At 40.0% G+C, this 24,008-nt stretch overlaps 1 protein-coding gene across 4 annotated transcripts in view; it reads right to left on the reverse strand.

Annotated features, from left to right (window-relative positions):
* The window catches only part of GLIS3 (GLIS family zinc finger 3), a 494,000-nt gene that overhangs the window by 57,976 nt on the left and 412,016 nt on the right, over window positions 1–24,008 (reverse strand). For all 4 annotated transcript variants that reach the window (XM_068552881.1, XM_068552879.1, XM_068552883.1 and 1 more), the window contains one exon: window positions 10,695–10,836. In XM_068552881.1, the coding sequence (XP_068408982.1) occupies window positions 10,695–10,836 (142 nt within the window). The remainder of the gene's footprint in view (window positions 1–10,694; window positions 10,837–24,008) is intronic.

Genomic DNA, 24,008 nt, shown 5'->3' on the forward strand with positions numbered 1-24,008 from the left:
ACAACTCCACCCACTCTAATTTCATGTGACTTCTGAAAACATTTCACAGAGAAGGCTTTCTGGAAACAGATTTTTAGCACAGATAGCCAATCCAATTTTTTTTTTTTTTAATTTATGTTTGTGTTGGGTCTTCCTTTCTGTGCGAGGGCTTTCTCTAGTTGCGGCAAGCGGGGGCCACTCTTCATCGCGGTGCGCGGGCCTCTCATTATCGCGGCCTCTCTTGTTGCGGAGCACAGGCTCCAGATGCGCAGGCTCAGTAACTGTGGCTCACGGGCCCAGTTGCTGCGCGGCATGTGGGATCCTCCCAGACCAGGGCTCGAACCCGTGTCCCCCGCATTGGCAGGCAGATTCTCAACCACTGCGCCACCGGGGAAGCCCACCAATCCAATTTTTAATGCAATATTCTTTCAGCCAACTCAAGAGCTGATTTACCAACTCTGAACTCTCCCAGGACACCTCTCCCTATTTCCTAGCTCTGTATGATGGAGTTACAATAGCCCTTCTGGGGAACTGTGCTATAGCGGGGAACTGAAGCCTGCAATTACCACCGGGGGAAAACCTCCATAGATGAAGAATTTGGTTTGCTTGTGACTCCAGAGAATCCCTTCCCTCTTTTTTCACACTTTGCCCATGAAGTGGACACTCTTCCCATTTTTGCCTTCAGATACTCAGTATTTCTTCCTAGTTTACTTTCAAGATAGACTCTAAGTCATTTACATGTTATCCTGAATTTATGCCCACATACAACCTTTCTCAAGGAATTTAAAGGCTGTTCTCTACCTGTGGAATGGACAGTTCAGTCTTCAGTTATATGAACTTCAAGCATCTTTGTTGCTGGTAGAAAGTTATTTTTGAGGAAGTGAGCATCTTTCCTGTTGGAAAGTGACCACATGGGTTCCTAAAGTTCAATATTTCAAATTTTTGCTTTTCTCCTGGACATTAACATATATCTACAACAGACCTGGATTTTAGAAAACATAATCCTGGATATTCAAGGGTTTGAGACTCTTCTCTTTTTAGGAAAAATAGACCTGGGTAGACTTAAACTATGACTGCTTCCTCTCATTGCCCTGTCATCCTTGGGCTCATCAGAACCAGAACCACATCTTGCCTGTCTTCTGGCAGCTTCTTCCTAAGGGGGAGCCACAACACTGAGGGCTTACACCTTCTCACCATGGCCCAGGCTGCATCTGAAGGTGTTTGCTTGCAACATGAGGACTTCACTGCTGATAATTCCATTTGAAAGCCACTATATTCGGGGTTCCACAGAATGCCCAAGGGAGGACTAGGAATGCTAGGCAATGGGCAGTACAAGTAGTCTGGATCCCTTCAACTAAAACAGCTCTGCTGTGACCTGTTTTAAGCACTGGGCCTTATAAAAAATCTCTGCAAACCCATGGACTAGAAAACTACTAAAATATTTGCTAAATCTAAAATATTACAGGGATCAACAAAACCTTATGTACTAGAAGATTTTTAAAACAAAATATGATTAAATACTTGGAAGCCAGGGACTTCCCTGGTGATCCAGTGGGTAACACTCTGCGCTCCCAGTGCAGGGGGCCTGGGTTGGATCCCTGGTTGGGGAACTAGATCCCGCATGCATGCCACAACTAAAGATCCCACATGCCACAACTAAGACCTGGCACAGCCAAAATAATAAATAAATAAATAAATAATTTAAAAAAATACATGGCAGCCATAAGCTTCCTTGATCTCTCTCAGTAATTGATGAATGTCCCAGATGTAAATATAAAGCAGTGGTTGGCAAACCTTTTCCATAAAGGGCCAGATAGTAAATATTTTAGGCTTTGCAGGCAAGAGGCAATGTCCTCAATTCTTTGAGCAACTGTTCTCACTTAAAGGCTAAAAATCTTTTCTACATTTTACATTTAAAAATCTTAAAACCCTCCTTAACTCTCAGGCCATGCAAAAACAGGAGGCAGGCAAGCCAGATTTGACCCATGGTGTTATACATTAGCTGTTGCATGTTAACTACTAAGAACCCTCATGAAAAGACTAGAGAACTGTTTTGAAATATGGAAAAAAATTTGAAGTAAGCAAGTAGTCAAGAATAGTTTTCTAGACACCTTGTAGTGTATTTTGAGAAAAATGACATGTCCTGGAAGAGTCTATTTACAAAATGACAAAAGGAGGGACCAAGGTTATACCTCAGCAAGGTCAACACAATGATTGTATAAAACTGTGTTGGTCAAAGTCATCAATCCTATTTCTTTTTTCCTCCATCTACCTCATCCTCACAGATTCAATGTTGATTAAGTTCATTTATCAACCAGGGACCTTTCCACTCTGTAATGACCAGCCTAAGTATACTTCTAATCTTTATGGCAACCAAAAAAATGTCTAATGTACAGATCTGAAGTTGGGTCTTAGAATATGGGAGTTCTGAGTCCTCATCTTGACTTGAATTCTTCTCAGAAGGAATACTTGATCTCAGGACAGCTATTTCTAAACTCCAAGTAGTAGCACCCAGTACTAAAAGGAATGGATAGAAGAGGCTCTAGTCCCTGTCACAGACATGGACTTGGTTTGTAAGTAATTCTCTAAGCTTTTAAGCAAAGAGGAAGGAAAGAAAAGAAAGGAGCATCAATTGAGCATCTAACAGAGGCAGGGAGTGTACCGAACTCTTATATGTGAACTCACCTAATTCTCACAATTAGTGAGAATGGAATCAGTAAACTTACCACCATTTTACAAAGAGGAAAGGTAACCTCCCCAAACTAAACATTCAGTGAGTGGAGAGGCAGGACTGGGGCTCAGATCTAGCCCCACATTCTTTCTGTCATAGTACACTGGCCTATTAACAACAAAAACAAACAAAAAACGGTGTTATTTTTGAATACACAAACACTGGTACCCATCAAAACAGAATTTGGACTTTGTGATTCTGGGTGCGTTGCCACCCAAGTGAATCAGTGGGCTTCTGATGCCAGTTTGTTTTTCTCTAGAGACCTACAGTAGAATTTAAAAAATGCTATGTGAACTACTGGGCAAATTACTGAAATATAAAATATAAAGGACTGTATTTTAGTTTTCTTTTATTCTACTAAACAATGCTTATTAAATTTACAATTTGTTTAGGCTTCCATATTTTCCCCATTCCTTAAACAGTGGGAGTGGTGGGTAATTTTTGGCACCTGTTTCCTATCTGTTTTGTAGAGTTATAATATATATTTTTCTAGTATTTGGATAAAAGTAATAATATTAACTATAGATGCTGAACACTTACTGTGTACTAGGTACTGTTCTGAGCACTCTGTATGTCATTTAATGTATGTCAGATCAGTAACTGATCTCAGTAAGAGGGAAATAAATTTGACTTAGAGGAAGAAGTAACATTTCCACTTATAAATGTTCTGTTTGAGCATAGATTGGCTACACAGTGATCAGGGGGCTTGTACAAAATGTGGCCAGTAATGTGACTTAAGAAAAGAGATGCTAAATATTGCCTATCCTTACTTTTGTGTAGATATGACCCCCAACTGCCTTAGTACTTCAGAACTATGGAACCCAGATCATTATTTTACCAAGTGCAAAATCTTCTGGGGCAGCTGATGCAATTCATTTTCATGAAGTGCGTCCATTTGTCAGAAAACTTGATAAGCATCCCTGTGAACCTGTCTGAGGAGCAAACCCTCATGCACGCTGATGAGAGTTTATCCCCTTTTCTCTTCAATAATGAATACAGTTGACCCTTGAACAATGCAGGTGTTAATTCATGTATAACTTATAGTTGGCCCTCAGTATCCGCAGTCGTCTCCGCAGTTTCTCCACATCCAAGAATTCAACCAACCACAGACTGTGTAGTATGGCAGTATTTACTATTTTTAAATGTCCATGTGTAAATGGAGCAACACAGTTTGAACCCGCATTGTTCAAGGGTCAACTGGGTAGCTTACCTTCTGCAGTCTCTCCTATAATGTGGGAATAGACCTTTTATTAAATCCCCAGGGAAAGGTTCCATGAAGATTATAAATCTCCGGCTTTTTAGGATGTGGCTAGGTGTTAACAGATCTTTAGGGTAGGACTCAGCTCTGAAATCAGAGATGATGAGAGTCAGAGCAGAAGCCAGATGTGAGCAGCTAAGTTCACTAAGAGAGAACAGGATTGGAGTCCAAGAAGCTAAACTCAGGTAGCAACTCGAAACAATGTCATGAAAGTGAGGCTAGAGCAGCCTCGAAACTTAGGTAGGAAAATTAAGACCCCAAGGAAGCAGCTGTAACTTCTGATGGATCAATGCCTATTTTTAGAGAAGAGTTAATGGTTCAAGACATGGCCAGGGCACCTGAAAGGAGCAGATAATCCTCTGACAATATTGAGGAAGACACTATAAAAGTCAGTCTTTGGAGTCAGTGCTGTTGGTGGCCTGGAATGGGTCAATTCCACAAAATCCTCTTTATACAATGCCTGCAATATGCTCCCTTATTACTGTTAACAGCAAAACATGACAAGTAATATTGAAGCTAATGCAGTAATGTCCTTCACTTTAGAGTTTTATGCTATTCCTAACATTCATTTTCAGTGCTCATACAAATGTAAAAAATGAACTTTCACTGTGGCTACAAACACCTTGAAAATGTCCACTTTCTTTTTTGTTTATTCTTCACATGAAAGAGACATTAACTACCTCTATCCCTCTTTCCTTGGAGCAGAAAGTCAAAATTTTGGACCCAGAAGTTTGGCCCATAACTTCCTAATCACAAAAGCTACTAGGCTCCTCATTCCACAAATTCTATCCTGAATTCTATCTTGCCATCTGTCTGCTTCCTAAGACCTGCTTGGGGTACACTTCAAAGTAGATCCAACCTTTCCTTCCCATACCCCATTTAAGCGCCAACAAAATAACATAAAATGAGAGAAAGGAGAAATATTGTATAAAGACAATGAAGACTTTGCCCAGTGAGAACACAACTACAATCACCCAGCTTCACTACCTTCCTCTCCTCCTCCATAAGGTGTGGAATTGTTTTTGCTCACCCACAAAAATATTTTTACAGCAAAAACTTGTACATATTATAAAACTGAATAATTCAGCTTAATCTTGTGTGAAAAACTAACATGAATACAAGGGAATAAGTGGATATGGAAAACTGAAGCACCAAATTAGGCGGCATGTAAACATATAAAGTCACTAACATTAGCTGCATACATACAAATGTGCCCTGTGCTGGCTGGGAATCAGAATTTAATTTTCTTTAGTTGGGTGGTTATAAGATCTTATTCTTAACCAAAATATGAGCAATGCCATTATAACTCTGGTGTGGGAGGACATGCTTAATATCAATCTATAGGGTCACTATAATAAGAAACAGAAATATACACTGCAGGGCATTTTGCTCCCCACTATTTGATTCTGTTTTATTATCTTTGTAATTATTTAATTGTAAGTACCAGAGCAGCATTATTCCATTTATCATTATAAATATATAGCATATCAGCAATATCATAAAATTCCCTTTTGTGGACAGAGTTCCATCACGCTGTTTTCACATGATAAATTTGCTTCATTTTTAAATACTTCTTTTTTTGTTTCAGCTTCACTGAGGTATAACCGACACATAAAATTGTAAGATATTTAAAGTGTACATCGTGGTGATTTGCTATATGTATTCATTGTGAAAGGATTCCCCCCATCTAGTTAATTAGGGGCAATTCTTATTTTAACTCCACCAGTCAAAATTTGGATCATGTTTTGCTAAAAGTCACGTTCCCACAGTTTATGATCGTGGAGCAATGGTTTTCAAAGTGTGGTCCCTGGACCAGCAACACCTAGTGTCACCTGAGAACTTGTTAGAAATACCTGGCAAAAAATTCAAATTCTTGTGACTCACTCAGACCTACTGAATCAGAAATTCTGGGGGTGGGGCCCAGCAGCCTATTCTCATAAGTCTTTCAGGTGATATAATGCATACTAAAGGACGGGCTCAGGGGCAGGGAGGGCTAAATCTATAGGTTAAAGCTATCAGTCCCTACAACAGAGAAGGATGAGGCTTGCTCCTACCCTCACCGATCCAATGCAAGCTGTGGACAAACCACAGACACAAGAGACGTTACAAAAACAACGCAAGATTTTGACAGCAGTTCAAGGCAACATCAAAGAGACTTGACAATGACTTTACTGCCAAATGTTTCCCTTTAAATCCTTTCTGTAATCCCAGTATCTGCCTCCTTCTTGGTGTTGGCCCATTAGTGTTGGTCCAACACCAATTCCAAATTGTTCTGTACCTTTTTCACCTCTTGTGAATTCTAAACAAAGCAGTGCTTTTGAAAATAATGCAATTAATAACTATTGCATTTTTTACAGTGCACTATGCCTTCTTAAGGACTTTTACATAGATCATGTTATTTGATCTTCACAATTCTCCTATAAAGTTCAACCTATTAGGAAATTTGTGTGCCAATTTAGAACCTTCTAATAAAGTCCCTGAATTAACAACCACTTTTTGAGAGTAGACTATATGAGGCACATTTATATGAAACTACTTCTAGCCCCTGCAACTCTGCAAGCTGTCCCAAGATAGCAAATATATTCAACTCAAGAATGTAGAAAATGCATTAAAACATATACCATGCATTAAAATGAAACATTAACTATTACATTAAAATGAAACATTATTTCTTGAAGTATGCTAAATACTGTAGGAAACATTACATTAAAATGAAACATTAACTATTTCTTGAAGTATGCTAAATACTATATGGATTTAATACAGTGCTATATATTAAAAAAGTGAAGATATTGTTAAAAAAAAAAAGTGATGATATTGTAAGAGACAAGCTTTCATTTTCCAGTAATGAGGTGAAAGGAAGGGAATGACAATACAGTCATCCCTCAGTATCCTTGGGGGATTGGTTCCAGGACTCCCCCGCAAATACCAAAATCCTTGGATGCTGAAGTCCCTCTGTATCCTTGAGTTCTGCATCTGAAGATACGGAGGACCGCCTGTTACACGGCTTCAAAAATTCCTGCCCTAAACAAGTCTTTGATTTTTTCTACAATCCCCTATGATATCTGAACATGACACATTTTTTTCTCCTGAAAAATCTAGTTACATTCAAAATTGGAATAATTCAGTAGGACTTATAAGCTCTAAAACATCATTATTTTATAACCCAATAGAAGTGGTAACAATAAAATTCCCCCCATTCTTGCAGATTTCCTTGTTCCAGTTGCATTAGCTCTTCACCTCATGGGTGGTTTCTGTGGGACTCAAATATCTCAACCACATTGGCCTCTATGATGTCTTCATGGCTAAGGGCATTTGCAAAGGCCATGTTTTATTGAGTCTGTAGTACAGTTTCAGTTTTGAGGGAGACGTAATTTTTATGATCACTCATGGGACAGATCTTCTTCCCCAGAGCATGCTTTGTTACTGAATGGACTCTGCCAAGACCAGGCACTGGTCCAGGCTGCCCATGATATTGCAGACTCACTAATTATAGGCTTATCCTCTTTATTAGCTCACTGAGGGCGCTGATGGGAAGATCTACACAGGCATTTAGGCTTGAATGTGGCATTCACACCTTGATCTACTGGCTATGAAATACTCCTCCCTCAGATTACCAGATAAATCACCTAAATTTACAGGCTGGCCTGGGGCATTATCTATCTGGGTTACAGAACTTCTGAACAAAAGCAGAGAAAATATAAGGGAGCCATCCTTGAGAATTACTCATCACTGCCCTGGCCTCCCTGTTAGATCACAAAATTACTCTCAGGTTAACCCAGGAGCAGGTGTGGGGAGCCCTGGGCTTTTCAGAATAGTAGACAAGTAAACACCTCAATTTAAAATCTTCCTCAGTGTGGCCTCAAGTAATATTTGGCTGCTTTAACCTGGGGCACTATTTTCTTCCAAAGAAATAAAAGTCTTTTCGTGCAATCCTTTCCAATCAAACTCTGTCTTATCAACTGAGAAGTTTGTTTCAATAAGGGAAGCCAATATGTTAGGAGACTTGCAAGACTTGTATGTGTCAGAACTGCCATCTTCCCTGTTCACCTTAATGCTCTGCAAACTATTCCTACCTTGGAATCTTACAAATCACTGTCTCCTAGCCACTAACAATTTCCATTTCAAAACCATGACTTCTTCAAACCACAAGTCCCCAGTCACTGTGGCTTCTAAATAATCATGATGTTCACGCTAAACTATTTTTGATCCTTTGCACCCATATACACTCAACAGGTTTCCATCAAAATATCTTTATGATAAATCAATTTACTAGCACTTATAGGTATAAGTTCTCAACAATCTTTAAACAAATATTTTCTTGATTTTGTATATAATAGAATGTTAAGGGAACGACTCCAAATTCTTTTTGCCATTTAGCCAACTCTTAATCTTCATCAAATTACCTTAACACTTCAGATTTTACATTTAACTAATTGATGAACAGCTTCCTCTTCTTTTGGCATTTTTTGCTGTTTGGCTTCTTTCCATTGATCTTTAGCACAGGTTTGAAACTGGTGCGAACATGCACTGCTGGCAAGTGCATTTCTAGAACTATAAAAGGAAGGCTTAAATTTTTTGTTTTAGTTTTCCATTGCCTTGTTCTGCTCTGTTTGTTGCCTACTCAGCAAAACAGAGAACATAATCAACTAAAAAAAAAAAGTCAAGAGCAAAGAAAGTAAAATAGAGCCTGAAGGAAGCAGGAATAAAGAAAGAAGCAGGGCAGATAAATTTTCATACTTAAAAGCTAACTGGAGAAGTAAAATTCTAGGAACAAAGTTAAGCAAGATGGCCACCTGCCTGTTTCCAATATTCCCAGAGCCACAGAAAATTCGAGGCAATGTGAAGATGCTCTGTTGACGCCGTGGTAACCTAGGCTCCTTGTCTGCTCTGGCAGCTCGCCTGCCACAGTTAGATGCTCAAAGCTAACAGCTTGTTTTGAAGATCAAATGCAGAAAAGCATCATGAACAAAAAGAGGAATTCTGTCTGGAATGACAAAGCCGTTTCAAACTAAACCTCTTAAAAAACTTCAACAATACTACCAGACATCCGAAAGCACATATCAAGACAAATGTGACTCCTAAGTTTTGAAAGTGAGCCATATACTGTATGCCACATACAGCAAAGGTACTCATGTTTTTCATAGACAAAGATATCATGGCTTCCCAAATCCATTTCCAAGAAGTTTAAATGCAACAAGACCAGCCCATCACCATAAACTATTTTTTTTTATATTGGATGTTGGGTCATTTTTCAATCAATTCTGGTTAGCTCTTACTCTCTAGTTGCTGGGTTCCAGGTATTTATAATAGTAAGATCATGGATTTATGGACTAAATAAGTAGGGAAATGCCCTAAAGGCTGTTTTAAACTGATTGCTAATTTAATGTGCTAGAATAAATGTTCATATATCAAATGTTTGGCAAATCAAACGGACATATGTGCAAACAAAAGCTAGTCACACTTTTTCATGTATATATCTAATATAAAATATTTGGGTGCTGGTAACATTGTACATTGGCATATTTCATGTGTTATGTGTACCTGCACCCAAAATCTCTTGTCAGATTTGGTCAGCCTTTCAAATAAGTTTTAATCTAATCTCCCATGGTCTCAAAAAGCTGAGGCTAAAAAAAAAAAAAAAAAAAAAAAAAGCTGAGGCTTTGTTTTCTCCAAGCATAAGTACCCAAAGCAATTGGGACAACATTTAGGATGTCTTGATGACTGACCCTCTTGAAATATGTGCTTAATGCCTTTTCCCCTGCATTTGGATCAGCTGAGAGCTGTGAAGTTTAAAAAGTTATACAAGCTTGTCTTTCTCCTATTCCACTGTTATGCATCAATAAATTCTTCATTCTTTACGGCTTATTAGGACTTAATTTTAAAAAGAAAAAGCAATCTGCTGCCAAAACCTGGCTCTGGAACCAGATGGAGTGGGAGAAGAATTTGTAATTCACAGAAAACAGAAAATTCCCATTGTCTGGAATGTGGAGCTGGTGGGACTTTTGCTTTCATGTTCATAGCATGACAGTAAGAGCTTTCCATATATGAGGATGACTAACCAATCATGTTTGCACAAGTATATCACCATTACAGAGAGTAGAAAATGCACAAAAGTCCAGGCTAAGAAAGTAAATGAAAAAAATAACATCCTTATTGCATATTAATCCTTTCTCATTTTTCACTGCATACGTAACATTCTTCTAAATGTAGAGTCATCTATTATTCAAACCTAGGCAGAAGGAAGCTATTCTGGGAGTGCCATCCCAACCCTGCTCCCCCAGTGGTTGCCAAACATTAATGGACATTCTTACAAGTTGATTTACTGATGTGAAATTTTTTCTTAGAGACCTGGGGCTTCCTTTTACAATGCAAAGACAACAATGACTGTTCCATTAGGGGAAACATTTCCTTTGAGTCTAAATCAAATTAATAAATTTAAGATACCTGGGAGGGTTGGGTACACTGAACTTTTGGCAGAAGTCCAGAACCTAAAGAGTTAATGCATTAGTTTACTTTGTTTCTTTATGAGAAAAAAACAGTCTGCTGCCAAACCCAGCTCAGGAATCAAATGCGGAGGTCGGGAGGGGGATAATTTGCAGTCTATTGATAAAGTGAAATACAGATGATCTTAGAAGCATTTTTATGTGTGCATTTCCATTAACCAAAGTGAAGGGCCTAGAGAAGGGTAGTTGATGTGGTTGGGTCTGCCTTTGCTGACATTACCTGGATAGAGGTCAGGCCCGGGCCCTGGGGAGCATCCCACCGCCCTATCGGCAGCATCTCGTGGGGAAGTGGCGGGCTGCAGGGGCTGCACGGTGAGGCAATCTGTGAGCAGGTCAGGATGGAGCTCTGCACTGGACCGCAGCTAAGAGAAGGAGAAAACAGAAGACAGATGGAAAAGGAAGGCTATTCCTTGGAATACTTTTCTGGAAAGGCTATCATGCCGTAAGGCTCAGGCAATTCAGTCCACAAATATTTATCAAGCAACAACTACAGGTTAGGCATGGGACTTACAGAGTCAATAAAAGGGTCAGTTTTCTAATTCTAATAACACCTGGCAGGTGTTTCAGGAAAAATGTGGCTAGAGGCAGATTTTACTTCAGTCCTTCATATTTCCACTTCTGGGAACCCAACTTCCTATTATATTTTCTTTCATTTGTTCTGTATCTTATCAGAACTTGTAGTGATAACAAAAACAAACTCAAGTGTATTTAGTCTATATTGTAAAGTGCGCTTTTTCTTTTAGTTTTTTTATTTTATTTTGTTATACAGCAGGTTCTTGTTAGTTACCTATTTTATACATATTAGTGTATATATGTCAATCCCAATCTCACAATTCATCCCACCATCACCTCCCCCTCCGTAAAGTGCTTTTAAAATACAGAGATACTATCATGAAAATATCTTAGAGATAATTAAGAATGTCCGTTGAGATCTGACACCTGTAGATTTTACATGAGAGGAAAATACACAAGTTAAATTTTAAAATATTATGCTACATGATAACAAGAAAAACCAAAGTCATTACAAGCAACAAACTATCTCAACAGTAAGTCACATTTAAAAATTAGACTTCATTTTATCACAATAACAAAATTAATTCTTTGTATATTAAAGAGCCATAAAAATGGCAGAATAAAGTACGGGTGCAAAGTTATCTAATTTCTTTATGAAAAAGAACTTTATAAGTGTAATTTGAATTGAAAAAAATCACAATGGAAGATTTAGTTACATAAAAATACCAACCTTCTGTTTGTCTAAAAACATAATATCTTTAAAAAATCTAGAAATATATTTCTGACAGATATTGCAAATAGTTATCTTCAGTGTTTAAAGAGAACATATAAATTGATTTTGTCTTCATCAAGATAAAACTAACCCTTTAGATACAGGGCTTGAGTATACTTACTCATTCAACAACTATTTATTGAGCATCAGACACTCCTCTAGACTCTAGAGATACTGTCTTATGGAAGTTATACCCTAGAGGGGAAGCAGATGATGAACAGTAAAATATATGCCATAGCAGATGGTGATAAATGCTATAGAGAAGAGTGATTCGGAGAAGGGAGACAGTGAGTAGGGATGAGGGATGGCAACCTGAGACAGGGGGATCAGAGGAAGTCTGTTGGAGATGGCACTGGTAAAAAGCCTTGATAGAAGTGAGGGAGTGAGCCCTGCAGACATATGGGGGAAGAACCTGTTGCTCTGTGGTGTGCCTGGATTATCTGAGGGATAGTAAGGCAGAAGTGGAGGGAGTCTGGGGCTTGGAGTAGAGAAATAGAAAAAAGCTGAGATGTAAGTGGGGGAGAGAGGGAGCAAGTTTAGTGTCCCTCTCTGTCTTCCTCCCAGATGAGTAGACCAGAAAAGGGCCTTCCAGATCCTAAACATTTAAAGATCCTAAACATTCCCTAGTCCAGGAATTATCAAATGAGTGAGGAGGGAGGCACACAGCAGAATCTCCTAGGAGGGGAATGACTCACTATGCAGCCCTTGACATGAACAAAAATTTTTAAAAAGGAGAAATAGAAATGAAAATAAACATAAACAATGTTTGGCACAATTGTAAAGAAATGCAATGCTAAACTTTTTTTTAAAAACTTATCTATTTTACATTTGGTAGTGTATATATGTCCATGCCATTCTCTCACTTCGTCCCAGCTTACCCTTCCCCCTCCCCGTGTCCTCAAGTCCATTCTCCACGTCTGCATCTTTATTCCTGTCCTGCCCCTAGGTTCTTCAGAACCATTTTTTTTTTTTTTTTAGATTCCATATATATGTGTTAGCATACGGTATTTGTTTTTCTCTTTCTGACTCACTTCACTTTGTATGACAGACTCTAGGTCCATCCACCTCACTAGTGGAAAGCAGCTGCAACGCAGGGGGAGATCAGCTCAGTGCTTTGTGACCGCCTAGACGGGTGGGATAGGGAGGGTGGGAGACGCAAGAGGGAGGGGATATGGGGATACATGTACACGTATAGCTGATTCACTTTGTTATACAGCAGAAACTAACACACCATTGTAAAGCAGTTATACTCCAATAAAGATGTTAAAATAAATAAATAAATAAATATTCTACATATTAAAAAAAAAAAGAACTTATCAAATTATCCAAAACTTTAAAAAAGTAGCTGTAGTGAAGGTAGAGTGAGAGAAGCATTCTTAAACACTGTTGGGTGGAGTGTATACTGTTTCAAACTTTCCAAATGGTACTTGGGAATATTTTTTTCAAGACCCATAATTGAAATCATTTGTTCTTAGAATTTGCCTTAAGGAAATAGCCAGAAAGGTGAAGGAAGACTTATACCCAGTGCTCTAGTTTGATATATAGCATTATTGTTACATTAATTTGATGGAATATTATGCAACCATTAAAATGATGTTCATGAATATAAAAGCAAAACACAAAATTATGTATACAAAATGATAACAATTACATTAAAACAAAGACAAAATACTGTAAGGAAATGTAATCCAATATTAAAAGTGATTTTTGTTCTTAGCAGCAATATCATGAATTTATTTCCTCTGTTTTCTTTTTATCCTTTCCTCTGCTTTCCAAAATTTCTACATTCCAATGATGTGTTGGAGCTGGCTTGCACCAATCCAAGAATACCAATTGTGTGTACTTTTTCCAAACTTTACTTGCAATGATGTCATATTGATAGCTTGAAATTGGTCATGGTGATAACATTTACACTATGGAAATTGACAAATGCTACAAACTGGGGCTTTTTCATCTGGAAAGCTGGTTGTTAAACACTACGAGCATACCACTGACAATGACTCTGATCAGAAAGAAAAACATACACACAGGTGCAAAACATCAGTAAGTTACTATTTAGAGAGCAGTATTTCTTGGAACTGAAAAAACTTCATGAAGAGACAAACACATGTCCATGTCCAGGTCTTAGTCCAAGAATATGAAAAGGGCACAGTGACCCTAAGTATAGGGAAGAAGCGTTTAACACATGTAGTGAACAAGACATAATTTCCTCAGCTTAGCCACATTGGAATGTCTGACCAAGACTATCTGAGTTAATGCCTAACCCTCTCAGGGGCTTTGGAAGGTATGTTTGTTATTTTGGTACTAACCTATCACATGACACGTAAGAAAAACTGGAAAAAATTCAAGGCTTAGAATGAGTTCTGGTGATCACTTTTAATTTATCTTTCATCGTTAAAATGTGATCTGGGGCCCACATGTTCTACTAAGAGTAGACATGAACATCTCTCTGCTTTCTATTACCCACTATTCTAGGGTTTTACAGATATGAGTACGGATGAGGTCTTTCTAAGGAATTTCACAGCCATGGTTACTCCTGGATCCAAAGGCAGGCAATTCTTCCTTAGCTGTGACAAGTATTCATGTGTTCCAAGAGTGTGATTCCATACAGCTTTGTGGTGAGAGTTAATTTGGTTTTCTCTGGGACTAGACATGGTTCTAGAAAGTGCTTCTTAAATTAAATAAGCCTTGAGGACCTTTTTTTTTTTTTTTTTTTTTTTTTGCAGAAGGCCCTCAAGGGCCTTATGCAAAACTTCCGAAGGAGGGCCATATGCATAGAAATGCAGTAATGATAAGCAAATTTAGTATCCCTCTCTCCCTCCCAGATTATTAGACCAGGAAAAGGCCTTCCAGATCATTTAAGGCTCTTAAACATTCTCTAGTCCAGGAATTGTCAAATGGGTGAAGCAGGAGGCACACAGCAGAATCTCCTGGGAGGGATATCTTTCAATATACTATGGTTTTATATTTGGAGTAAGAAACCCAATTATTTATATAAAACAACATCTTCTTAGCTCCTAGGAATATAAAAAAGAAAGGGGAAACTTTTTCAATGGGGGATGGCCTCTAACTGTGGTTCTCAAACCTGGACATGCATCAGAATCACCTGCAGGCTCCAACGCAGAGCTAATGATTCATTGGGTCTGCAGTTCATTTCTGGAAAGTTCCCAGGTCATGATAATGCTGTTATCTGGGAACCACACTTTGGAACCACTAAGAATCCTGATGAGAAGATTCTCTAAGAATCCTGATTATAGAAGAGCTGAGATTTTTCTGGTTATGAGAAGAGGAAATGAATTGTAGAAATAAGGAATTATAAAAACCAAATTGTCCTTATGACATGAACCTCATGTAACCATTTCTTATTATGTCTCCCTTCAGACCTCATAATAATAAATGGTTACATGAAGTTCATTTCTTAAGAACAATTTGGATTTTTACCCTTTCACAGGGATAAAAAAAGTTAAAAAATTTCAATCCATTTTAATACCTACCCTTAGAGGACAACAAGGACTTGCCCTTTATGGAGCCTTTACTGCTCTTTATAGAAAGAAATGGAATTTGAACAATCACTCCCCCTGCCCCAATCATCAGCTCATCTATTTTAAGGGGCTGTTGTGTTGCACAACACCAGGGAAGTTTACTCATATTGCAATCTATGTGAATGGCACCCCTGGAGTTGTTCAACTCAGCTGCCCTAACCACACCCTATGAGTTCCTGAGTAGCACTGCCCTTCTTTATCCTTCTCTTTCATTCACTGAATAAGTATTTCTTGGGCCTCAACCATATGCCAGACACTGTTCTAGGGGCTTGAAATACATTCGTAATCAAAACACACAAAGATCCCTATTGAGGAGTTTACGTTCTAGAGGAGGGAGTAAACAGTAAATAAATGAACTAAATAAGTAAGTTGTATAGAAGGTGGTAAGTGCTATGGAAAAAAGAAAAAAGGAGAAGGGTAGGTGGGATTGTTATGTTGGGGAGAACTGTGGTCTTGTTGAGAAGAGATTCAAGCAAAGACTTGAAGGTACTGAGGAAATTAGCTAAGTACATATCAAGGGGAAGAGAGTTCTAGAATTAAGAGGCCAGCGAGGCTGGAGTGGGGTGTGACCTAGAGAGAGAAGTAGGAGATAAGTTCTGAGAGGTGAGGTGGGGGCAGAGCCAGATCACAGGACCCTGCAGCACTCAGTTAGGACTTTGGCTTTTAGTCTTAGTACGGCAGGAAACCCTTATAGGGTCTTCACCATCTGCTTCCTGGGAGGCTCATCTCATCCCCTATTATCTATAGCCTCATAGGCACTGTGTCTCCCTTTCTTTGAGAGTCCATATGAGTTGTAGGGTATGGATACACTGATGGTTAGTTTTGTGTCAACGTGGCTGTACTATAGTACCCAATTATTCAATCGAACATTAGGTGTTGCTGGGAAGGAATTCTGTACATAGGGTTAACATCTACAGCCAGCTGACTTTAAGTAAAGGAGATTATCTTCTATAACCTGGGTGGGCCTCATCCAATCTGTGGGAGCAAAAACCTAAGGTTTACCTGAAAAAGAAGAAATTTTTCCTTTGGACTGGAGCATTAGCTCCTGCCAGAGTTTCCAGCCTGTGGGCCTGCCCTACAGATTTCTGACTTGCCAGTTCCCACAAACTGAGTAAGCCAATTCCTTGAAATCTATCAATCTCTCTCTCTCTATCTGTATCTATAGATATGGATATAGATATTGATGCATAGATAAAGATATCTCCTACTGGTTCTGCTTGTCTGGAGAAGCATGACTGATACAGACCCTATTAGAATGCACTTTGAAAGACACAACCATATGATGATTATTTCCAATCAGGAAGGAAAAGAGGATCATGCACATAAATTCCACAGGAAAGGGCTGGATGTACAGAGTCACCATGACACAGTTTTGAAGATTGCATTCCATTTCAATAAACATATATGGAATCCGTGTAGTGTACTTGACACTGTGTGCCTCATAGCAACCCTAAGAGCCACACACTATTGTGATTTCCATTTTAGAGATGAGAAAGTTGGAATGACACATCTGGTAAAGGTCAGACTTGGATTTGGGTGTCAGAATCCCGAATCAGGCTCTTCAAAGTTACATTATACTGCTTCAAGAAATAACCCACCCCCAACTTCCTCCTTTCCTGTAGCACATCCCATACATTCATACACTTCCTTCTTCCTCTTAGGACTTTTAAGTATTTTAGCCAGGAGACTGTCATTCAGATTGGTCTAGTTGGGGAAAGAGCAAAGGGTCCCTAGGTTCTCTAGAAAAGTTCCTAGAATATCGCATTATCACTGTGTAGATTCTGACACCATGCCCTTGAGGGAAAGGGGTCTTTGTTGGAGTAGAGAGAGAAACAAAAAGCACCACTGTTTGGTTTTCATTTCCCCTTCCCCAGAGGCTTGTCACCTGGTTCAGTCCTGGGCCAGTAATATGAATATCTGCAGTTGGGAAAAATAAAGCATGGCACCAAACATTCCTTAAGATCTGCATCCTAAGCACATGCAGAGTGGCCTCAGGGCCCCTGAAAGGAGATGATCTTAATCCAGGGGCATCCTGACCTCAGTACCTCTCTCCAAAAGAGGACATCTTACTTCTCTCTCTCCTGAGTCTCTGACTCCATGCTCCTCCCTTGGGTCCTCTTCCCCTCACCATCCCTTCCCTGATGTTCTCTCTGGCCCTCACTCCTGTTTCTGTGGAGCTCAGCCAGACTTTGTGGGGATGACACTCGTATCTCCATGCTTTTAGACAAGGGGTCAAGGAAAGCCTCTGGGAAGAGAGGACATTACGGACCGTGACCTGAATGAAGTGAGAGAGGCAAGATGGTAGAAAGAGCATTTTATGTGGATGGAACAGAAAGGAAAGAAATCTAAAGAGGGAACAGGCTGATGGGTTCTAAAAACAACCACCTGGAGAGGAGGGAGCAAGGGAGCAATGGGAAAGATGTGGCTCATGGGGTTGGAGAAATAGCCAGAGTCAGGTTGTGTCCAGCCTTCAACACCGGGAGATTTAGCATAGTAACCCCTCAGTATCCAGGGGCATTGGCTCCAGGACCCCTGTGGATACCTACCAAAATCCACGTATGCTCAAGTTCCTTATGTAAAATGGTGCAATATTTGCATATAACCTATGTACATCCTCCCATATACTTTAAATCATCTCTAGATTACCTGTAATACCTAATAAAATGAAAACGTTATGTAAATAGTTGCAGGCACATGAAACATTCAAGTTTTGCTCTCTGGAACTTCCTGGAATTTTTCCCCCATATTTTTGACCCGTGGTTGGTTGAATCCAGAGATGCGGAACATGAGCATACCGAGGGCGGACTGTTTGATTTCACTGTGACAGCAACTAATGGGAGGGTGTGAGCAGGAAAGCAACTGGTTTGTCTTATAATGCGAAGAGATAACTCTGATTATTGTGTGGAAAACAGACAGTAGGAGGGCAAGAGAGCCCAGTTAGGGGCTATCTCAACAATCCAGATGGGAGATGCCGAAGGCCTAGAGCCAGAGGCGGTGACTTTGTTTTTTTGTTTTTTGGTTTTGGCTGCATTGGGTCTTCACTGCTGCGCACGGGCTTTCTCTAGTGCGGTGAGTGGGGGCTACTGTTCGTTGCGGTGCCCGGGTTTCTCATTGTGGTGGCTTCTCTTGTTGCGGAGGATGGGCCCTAGGCGTGCAGGCTTCAGTACTTGCAGCATGTGGGTTCAGCAGTTGTGGCTCGCGGGCTCTAGAGCACAGGCTCAGTTGTTGTGGCGCACAGGCTTAGCTGCTCTGCGGCATGTGGGATCTTCCGACCAGGGATTGAACCCGTGTCCCCTGCATTGGCAGGCGGATTCTTAACCACTGCGCCACCAGGGAAGTCCCTGGTGACTCTGTTTTGACGGTGGAGCTGAATGAGGTGTGAAATATGAGAGAAGGAGAGTCAAGGACGGCTCCAAGTTTTGGCCTGAGGAACAGCAAAGGAGAACAGAGGAGTAGGTTGGAGGTAAATCAGCAGATTGGTTTGAGACATGTTAACTCTGAGATTATTCTGGGACATCCTGGTGGAAAGAATCTGCAGGCAGCTGGAATTCAGAGGGCAAGATCCAGGGAGCAATATGGGGCTGGAGGGACTTCCCTGGCGGTCCAGTGTTTAAGACTTCGCCTTCCAATGCAGTGGGTGCGGGTTCAATCCCTGGTCGGGGAGCTAAGATCCCACGTGCCTCGGGGCCAAAAAACCAAAACATAAAACAGAAGCAATACTGTAACAAATTCAATAAAGACTTTAAAAATGGTCCACATCAAAAAAAAAAAAAAAAAGGGGCTGGACTGCTAATAGTGACTGCTAGGCATTACTTCTCCCTCCAGGCCCTCTTCCCTCATCAATCCATACTAGGATTTCAGGCAGACTCTCCTAAAATAGAGTTTATTATGCCATACCCAAGAAACAAATATCCTCTCCTCTCAGTACACCAGTCCCAAAAGGCGAAGACAAGAAGAGCTTCTGTGACGTGATTCCACCACATACCAGGATAGATATTTCCCCTAGGCCTCGACAAAAGCCTCTGCTCCTTTCATGAGCAATATCTCGCTGTCTGCAAATATCCCATTTATTATGTTGTTCATTCCTCTTGCCTGGAATGGTTTCTCTCCTCCCAATATAATTCCTCCAAGATCCAGTTTATGGCTCCCTCCTGAATGAAGCCCCCTCTGACCAGGTCAGCCCACACGGGGCCCCCAATGGTACAGGGAGAACTGAAGAGTCTGCTTTCAACAATCCTGCAACTGGACGTATGTTTAAGGCTTTGTTTCTTGTTATGAGTTTAGTCTGCACTATTATAAAGTCCACGAGGACCTGGTTGGCTGACTGCCTTTTAAACTTGCAAAACCCTGCAGCACCTGGCAGGGTGGGACCAGCATCCGGGTAAATCATACAGTGCTAACTGGATTTGTAAGAATGAGACACAATTCTTTATCTAAAGGACGTTACAATCTCTAGTGGCCTGTGGATGTGTCTAAAAATACAACGTGGTCGTGTCTTAATTACCTCTCCTGACAGAGAATTTTAAAAGATACAGATAATAGTAGCTATAGCGCAGAGGCCGCTGCTGCTCTGCCAGATCCCCTCTGATCCCTTTGATCAGCTCTGTACTGCCCCCTCTCCTCGCTTTGCGTGCCCATCCCCCAGCTTCTGCGTACATTACAGCCAGCAGCTCGCAGACACCCCCCAACAGGCATATGCATGGCTAACCAGTTCTGCTTAGCGCCAAAGTGGGACAAACTCTGAAGTGTAAATTATGCTCCAGAGCTCCCTGTAGGATCACCCCCCCACACACACCCCGTTTAGCTTTAGCCCCTTCCCTCATTCCTCTCCTGTATTCTCCTGGGAGCAGTTCTTTAACAACTAACAGGCACCTGAATCCTTGGCTCACAGCCTGCTTCTGGGAGCACCCAATTTAGCAAACGCCCCCAAATTCTTTTTATTTGTCTCAGGAATGCAGGGAGCCAATCAGCAGCACTCATAAGATGCTCAGACATACACTGTTCCCTTTTCTTCAGTTCCTGCTCTGCCCACACACCAGCAGTATAGTAACTAGATGTTTAATGAAAGTGGGGTATTCTGGGCCATTATGGATAATACTAAAAGCATAACTGTGGAGTCTAAATTAAAAACAAAACCCTAATTTACAAGAATAATTAGCATTCAAAACAGCCTCAGATGTCACTGGGGCCAAACCTCTGTCTTATGCACTGTTGCCCTACAGCAACCCCAGTAGGTGGCTGTCAGACTCTGCTTGTTTCCCTATAGTAACAGGCAACTTACTTCCCTATCTTGGCAGTTAGCTTTAATTTTAGACAGTCCCAATTGTCAGGAATTTTATTGCACATTGAGTCCTGATCTAGCCCTCAGCAACTATTTGAATTCCATGTGTCCTTCTATTCATAAACCTGCAGTAAGGCTCATGAACATACTAGAAAGAAATGAGACATCTCTGAGTCTCAGAAACCAACCTGCGAATCTTTGAGTGTTAATGATCCTGATCATTAATGACCCATTTTAGGGCTTAATTTCTTGGCCTATCCAGGTGCAAGTAAACAAATTGGCTCCTTAGCTTCTGTACAACCTGCCATTATGAAATATTTGCTCTAAATGATAGTTTTTCAACGTTAATAGTGAAATCACGCATCAAGTCTTGACAAGGTTCCCGCATTTGGAAACTTGAGCTGCTTCCCTAACAATGCAGGCATTTTTTTCTAATATCTAAAAACGAGGCACCGTCAATTGTGATTTGTATTTGTTTTTTGTTCAAGACTATTCTGTTAATGTTTATAAGCTCTTGAAACAAGAGACGGAAATTCTACTCCCATCATTTTCCCATTTCAGATATGATTGAATAATCGTCCAAGATTAAGTGAGTCAAGTGGAAATAATTAGGAAAGGGAAAAAGGCCCAGATTCTTCAATTTTCAGTTCCATTACATTTTATTCCAAGAGCAAAGGCATTCTGTTAGTCTGAAGCAAGACATACTTCCAAAGAAAACGAGGCACAATCAAAGGCCTTTTGTTTTCCCTTTCTCCAATGAGCGTCCTCTATCTGGGCTGTGATGTTTATACATCACCTTGCAGGGATTCCTTTGTTCTTCAGAAATCAAATGCCACCAAAATATGTTTCTGAAGAAACTCAGCCAGAAGGAAAGACAAACAGCATTTTTTTCAAGAGGGTTAAGGTTTAGTACCGGAACATTCTCATCAAGCACTCTCTATGACACTTTGAGCAATGTGGATCTTGGGGAATTAACTCACTGCCAAAAGGCTTAAAAATAATTACAATGAGTTAACCTATTACATTAATTACAATTAATTTCCAGTTGAATCTAAAAATTCTCTCTCTAGGGATTCCTCAGCACTGACATTTATGAAGTGGCTTTGGCATATCATAGGTAATTAATCTCCAACAATCTGCTGTCAAATTCATTTCCTTTGGGAATGACCAATTTGCAAAGAAGGAAAGAAATGAAAGTGAAGACTTAGAAAAATGGTATTGGAAGAAAACTCTTCGGGAACAAGAGGTACTGTCCAATTGGACACCCTGAATTTCTATAATAGGAAGTACTTATTTGGTTAGCACTGACTCCAAAGGCCAAACATTTTATCTATAGCTACTTAATGAACATGCCAATATATTTGAATAAATACACATACCAGGGTATATCTCAATAAGAGACATGAAAAATCAACTCCTATATAGATACAACAAAACTACTGGTTATTTAGTAAAAAATGGTGATTGATGGGGAACTGTTTACAGAAAGAGAATTTCAGAGTAAAAAGGAACCAGAGTCCAGTAATGCTATGCACCAGTGCGATAGCAGTGCTATCCAGCAGAACTCTCTCAGATGATAGAAAAGTTCTGTACTGTACTAATTGGTAGCCACTAGTCACATGTGATTAATAAACACTTGAAATGTAGCTAGTGCAATTGAGGAACCAAACTTTATTTTATTTTAATCTAATTTTAATTAATTTAAATTTAAACGTAGGGTACTGAACTGCCCAACATTACTGCATATCATGGTGGCAGCTCAGCCTTTGTTTAAATCCCTTCGATGACAGGGAACTCACTTCCTAACAACTCATTGCATTCCACTGTTAAATAGGTCTAATCATTAGAAAGGTTTGCCTCAAGTTGATCTGTAATCTGCCTCCCATAATTTCTACTCACTGGAGTTTATTTCTCCCCTCTTCCCCCAGACCACACAGAATAACTTTGCTTGCGGTCTACTTTGTATTTCTTTTAATATTTGAGAACCCTCAAAATGCTACAGTATCACAGAATTTCAGCTCTAAAAGGGGCAGTAGTTTACTTTCTTTGTCAGCCCTCCCTTAGCAGTTTTTTCTCCAGGCTGAATATCTTTAGTTTTTAATATAGACAAGAGTAATCTCAGGTAGGAGGAGATTGGGCCTCTTAGTTTGACAAACTGGTTCAACTACTGGGTGATCCAGAGCAGATATATTGACTTGCCTGAGTTTAGTCCCCCTTTTGTAAAATAAAGATGATACCACTGAGCTATCTTGGTTGCTTTAAGAAATAAATTAGATAAGGTTGAGAAAGTGCTTGAAACCATGTTTGGTACACAGAAGTCACTTACCTAAAATGTCAGTCCCTGCTTTCTCATGTAGCATATTATTCCATTCACCACACCAATTACTCTTAACACTGGACCTCACTGGATGTGTAAATGTGCAAATGATATGCCAATACTAATATAGTGAACTAGCTGTGTGACCAGGAGAGAGTGTAACAGAACAAACACATCCCTTGTTCTAGATGTTCTACCTCTATCAATTCAACCGAAAAGAATCAATAGCTTTTTAAAGTCCATGTTATATTATTCATTCATTCATTCATTCCATTTACTGAATCCCTTACTGTGTTCCCCAAACTATGCTAGGCCTAGAAGATAAAGTTATGCCCAAGATAACCTGGTTCCCTGCCCTCATGGAGTTTATAGTGTGGCTAAAATGAAACTTGCCATTAAGTAAAATTTCTAGATCTCTTTACAAAAGTGATGCTCTTTATTTCTTTTTTTTTTTTTTTTTAAATCTTAAGTCATTTTTTTAAAAAAATTATTTATTTATTTATTTCTAGCTGTGTTGGGTCTTCGTTTCTGCGCGAGGGCTTTCTCTAGTTGCGGCAAGCGGGGGCCACTCTTCATTGCGGTGCGCGGGCCTCTCACTATCGCGGCCTCTCTTGTTGCGGGGCACAGGCTCCAGACGCGCAGGCTCAGTAATTGTGGCTCACGGGCCCAGTTGCTCCGCGGCATGTGGGATCTTCCCAGACCAGGGCTCGAACCCGTGTCCCCTGCTTCGGCAGGCGGATTCTCAACCACTGCGCCACCACGGAAGCCCGATGCTCTTTATTTCTGATGGCTCTTTATATTCAGAAGCTAACTTTTTGCATCTCCATTGTCATTTGGTGGTACAGAAACTCTTGGCTGCATTTCATTTGACTCTGTCACTCAGCTGGCTACCACATTCCCCACTTCGGGGCCATTTACAAACTTGATGAAAATATCCACTGGCATCAAAGATGGTAGTAAATGATGATGTTAAATCTCTAAACAAGAGTGAGTTATCTCTGAAAAACAGCCCGTGCTCTATTGATATTAACAGCCATTAACAGCCACTTAAATAATAGTTTAGCATATGGGTCATGAAAAATAAGAGTGTGGGCTCTGGACCCAAAATA

Source organism: Eschrichtius robustus, chromosome 10 (assembly GCF_028021215.1).
Source record: "Eschrichtius robustus isolate mEscRob2 chromosome 10, mEscRob2.pri, whole genome shotgun sequence".
Classification (NCBI taxonomy): domain Eukaryota; kingdom Metazoa; phylum Chordata; class Mammalia; order Artiodactyla; family Eschrichtiidae; genus Eschrichtius; species Eschrichtius robustus.